The sequence below is a fragment of the Oratosquilla oratoria genome, chromosome 5, assembly GCF_046742065.1.
Source record: "Oratosquilla oratoria isolate Oo_2021 chromosome 5, ASM4674206v1, whole genome shotgun sequence".
Taxonomy (NCBI): Eukaryota; Metazoa; Arthropoda; class Malacostraca; order Stomatopoda; family Squillidae; genus Oratosquilla; species Oratosquilla oratoria.
The window spans coordinates 12,866,786-12,871,785 of record NC_134781.1 but is presented as its reverse complement, the minus strand read 5'-3'; the positions used below and the strand labels follow the sequence as shown (position 1 = coordinate 12,871,785).

Below are 5,000 nucleotides of genomic sequence, written 5' to 3'. Positions count from 1 at the left end.
ATTATATATGAATTATATATATATATATTATATATAGAGATTCATATATATATGTATATTTTCATATATAAATATATATATATATATTATATATATATATGTATATACATATATACATAGATATATGTAAACATAGATATATGTATATATATATATTTATATATATATGTGTATATATATATACTGTATATATATATATATTATATAGCATATATATATATATATATAATATATGTTACAGGTGAAAAATATGTAATCACACATTTGTCAATAACGTAGAAACCACTGTTGGAGTAGAAAAGACTGGGAACGGGGAATCTATATTTCGATTTGCAAACTGCAATCCTCTTCAGTATCTACTGAAGAGGATTGCAGTTTGCAATCGAAATATATAGATTCCCCGTTTCCGGTCTTTTCTACTCCAACAGTGGTTTCTACGTTATATATATATGTATGTATATATATATATATATATGTATTCATATATATATACATAAATATGTATATTCATCATATATATATTTATATATATATATATAGAATGGAGAATGGTTGTATATGGAAAATGTTGTGATGCATGAGGTGGATTGGACGGGGGAATGGGGGTGAGGTAGTGTGTGTGAGCAAAAATTTTGACGCAGCCCGAAGGGATTTCTCCCCGTCCTCTCCTGTATATGGGGGGACGGAGAGGGGGGGGTCGCCGATTTAATGAAGCGGCCTTGCTGTGGTTGTGCTGTGTCCTGCGACACTGCTTCTGACCCTGGGCTGTGGACTGGGTGCTGGGATGACCCGTCATCTTGGTGGTGCTATGATGGGTGGGTGGGTGGTGGGGTGTGGAGTGTTTTCGGGGATGAAATGGGTGGGAATGTTTTTGTGCCTTGTCCTTTTTGGCTACCCCCCTGGTAAGGGGGAAAAAGCCTTGGTATATGTATGTATGTATGTATATATATATATATAATATATATATATATATATATATATATATATATATATATATATACATAAATATGTATATTCATATATATTTTATATATACATATATATTTATATATATATATATATATATATCTATATATATATCTCATATACCTATATATACATATATATATGTATATATATATCTTATGTATATATATTCATATATATATATATATAATATATATATATATTCATATATATATATACATATCTATGTATATATATATATCTATATATATGTATATTCATGTATATATATATTATACATATATATATTCAAATATATATGTATATATATATATATATATATATATATTTTATATATATATTATATATATATATATATATATGTATATGTATATTATATATACATATGTATATTCACATAAATATAATATATATATATATATTCATTATATATATTATATATATATATATATATATATGTATATGTATATTATATATACATATATATATATATATATATAATTATATATATATGTATATGTATATTATATATACTGTACATATATATATATATATATGTATATATATATATATGTATATGTATATAATATATATATATATATATATATATATTTATATGTATATATATATATATATATATATATATATATATATATATTTATATATATGTATACAGTAAATAAATTATAGAAATGGAGGACTTTATTCGACTTTTATGGTGGATGAGAGTGACCCCGTTTGCAAATGCAACACATTCAAATGTTTTGATTTTGATTCTATCAGATATTGCGTGTGATCAAAAATCTGCATGAAACATGAAATAGAAAGCATCCCGATTAAATTTTTCACCTCTAGGTGGTTTGAGTCCAGACCAGCGATGTATATGGAATATTTGATTTTGATAATGGGGAGTAAATTTGATTCATTCCATGAGTTGACTTGTGAGAAATCAACCTTTCGTCACTTAACTGACATCTATGTATTGGTGTTTTTTAGTCTTCTGGAGATCGCATAATATAATATAACCTTTAATCATTCAGTAACTCACACTAGTTTTTTATTTGTCGCAGCAGTTGGTAGATTTTTTGTCCCACTAGGGATCAGTCTACCGGAGGGTATGGTCACCGCTTCCTGATGTGTTGCATAATATATATATATGTATATATATATATCTATATATATATATATATAGATATATATATATATATATATATATACCTATTTATATATATAAATATATTATATATATATACATATATATATGTATATTTATATATATAAAATATATATATATATATACATATATATATATATGTATATATATATATTATATATATGTGTGTACATATATATATATGTATATACACACACATATATATATATATATATATATATATATATATATATATAAATGAATATATGTATATAAACACACACACACACATTATATATATATATATATATATATATATATATATATATATATATACATACATATATACCTATATGTATTATATATATATGTGGGGATTTTTTATTTAGAAGTCAAATAATTTTCCATTCTTCATATATTCCATATAAGAATCAAAGCATTCTCGCCGTTGTAGCTATAACCCATAGATTTCCATTCGTAGCACCATTCACGACAGACATCAAGAAATCGAACTCAGCAACGCGACGACTGACACCCAACAAGAAATGGGGACGAGAACAATAAAGGAGAAAAGGTTGAGGTACCGACCAGATAGTAGACGGCGAAGGGCATCACGCAGGCGGCAAGGAGTAGGTCCGCGACTGCCAACGAGACGATGAAGTAGTTTGTGACCGTCTGGAGAGACCGTTCCCTGAACACGGACACGATCACAAGCATATTCCCAAGAACGGTGAAGATCGGAAACAGGAGCAGGATGAGCGACCAGTAGTCCTTGTCTATCTCGATATAGTCTGTGGTCGTGGGCGCGGAAATATTGTCCGGAAGGGTGGGTAGGAGGAAGGAACAGTTGACCAGCACAGTGTCTGTACAGTTGGTGGTGGTTGGGTCCGAGACCGGTTCGTGGTCAAAGAGACCCATGATGGAGGAGTTCACCGCTGTTGCGATATTATTCAACGTTGCACTTCTGTCACTCGCTGAAACTCCAAGGCCTACTGACGATGGTCCTCCACTACCAGCAACAACACTACTACCACTAACACCTAATCCTCCTCTTCCTCCTTCACCACCTCCTCCTAACACGCCTCCTCTCCCTCTTTCTCCTCCAGCAGGTGACAACAATGAAGGGTTCGAGTCGTAGGTCTCGAATATGTCCGAGAAGGGAAGTCTCTCATGGTTTGCGGTGCTGGTCACCACTCCGAGTTCATCCCCGCTGACGACACCTCCAGGGTACTTGTTTCCAAGGTTCACGTCACCGATTGTCGGCGGCTGGGGAGGGACCATCTCAGGCAGGTTGATGTAGTATTCTTCCTCTTCCTCCTCCTCGGCTTCTTCGGGAACAAATGGAGGTAAGGTCAAGAGTGGGATGGTAAGTGACATTGGAGTAGCCGCGCCCTCTGGGGCCAGAGTCGCTGGTGCCATCTCCTGGCCAGAGGGTAGGTCACGTCAGGTCAGTGACGTTGTCAAGCGCAGGGTTGGAGTCGAAACAAACTGACATAGGCTCAGGGATGATTCAAGGAAGGTCAGTGCACTACTCAATAGCTATTGCGATCGTATCGTCCACTTGAAGGTCTCTCTACCGCCGGATGCATAGTTTATTTGTCAATGGGAATTTTCTTTTCTTTTCTTTTCTTTTTGTTTTTATTATTCTTATTTTGTGACCTTGTTTATTATTATCATCAATGAACTCTGACGTCGCGATCCGGATGGTTCACCAACGCGAGCATGACCAATCGATTGATCCTAGGCCAAAGCAGTTTTTTTTTTTTTCAGATGTCACATATGATAATAAATCTAATTTTATTCTATTCTAGGATAAACCTAAACTTCACCTTTGCTAGCTACAATGGTCATCATATCACTTTGAAAAATAAAACTTATCAAAACACTTTGAACAAAAAAAAAATATATATATATATATCCTACACTGACTTGTTAAACTGCATCACTAATACGATTTTTTTTTTTTTTTTGACCTTGTTCTACAATATACATTACTTTCTCCACAAAAGCGTGACTGATCACTACAATTATCCTGTGAGACACATTCGGCCAACCCGCCACTTGGGGAATAGGGAAAAGGAATCTGCAATCAACGTCGCCTAAGAGTCGCAGTTTGAAGTTGGCGTTGGTTTGCGGCTCCGTCGGCCGAAGCAGCGACGACGGATAACAATTACACGGACGTGGACACTCCGAGTGGCCTTGCCCCAAATGAAAGTGTCACTTTATAACTTTGACTACACGCGCAGGACCACCTCACCATTTATTCGCCAATGCTGTTGATTATTTAGATGGTGGTGCTGTTGTCGTTGTTGTTGTTGTTGTTGTGATTGTGGCAGTTGATGTAGTTGTGCTGAAGTTAGACTTGTTTCTGTTGGGAACATAATTGTTAGTCCAGGTTAAATGTGACATTCGCTCACGGAAATAAGGAGAATATTATCTGTGTGTGGGTTGATTTTAATAACACATTCGGGGTTGCTACATCTAACTTCATGGATTTCGTGGTAGTGCAAAGTTCGTCTCCAGTTCCTGGGGGGGGGGGAAGTCTATTACTGCCAATTCCAACTGAACCACGCCGGGAAACGACCACCCAAACAATGCATTTTCACCCTCGCGAGGGGACAGACTGCTAAACCGATTGATTTACGCCTATTTAAGTCGGTCACTCCATAGGCAGTCTAGGAGACCCCCATCAAAGGTCCTTATGTGAGCATACGAGGTCAGGGGGTCCCAGGTGAGGGGTATGTACTTGTCCGGGGTTTCTTTAGGGGCCAAGGGGAGGTCACGGGGGCTTAGTGGTGGGTTGGTGGGGGCCGAAGTTTGCAAGCGATCTAACTGGTGTGTTCCGCGTCTCTGTTCCTCTCCCGGCCACGCTCAATGAGTC

At 35.1% G+C, this 5,000-nt stretch overlaps 1 protein-coding gene across 1 annotated transcript; it reads right to left on the bottom strand.

Annotated features, from left to right (window-relative positions):
- Window positions 1–2,632: 2,632 nt before the first annotated feature.
- On the bottom strand, window positions 2,633–4,971 carry LOC143025676 (uncharacterized). The gene is made up of 2 exons (XM_076185676.1): window positions 4,953–4,971; window positions 2,633–4,487 (listed from the first exon to the last, which is right to left on the bottom strand). The coding sequence occupies exon 2, from the start codon at window positions 3,536–3,538 to the stop codon at window positions 2,633–2,635; it is 906 nt and encodes a 301-aa protein (XP_076041791.1). The 5' UTR covers window positions 3,539–4,487; window positions 4,953–4,971.
- Between the last annotated feature and the right edge of the window lie 29 nt (window positions 4,972–5,000).

Bases quoted from the DNA above. Each gene is read 5' to 3' on its own strand.
- LOC143025676 (XM_076185676.1), bottom strand. From the start codon at position 3,538: ATGGCACCAGCGACTCTGGCCCCAGAGGGCGCGGCTACTCCAATGTCA.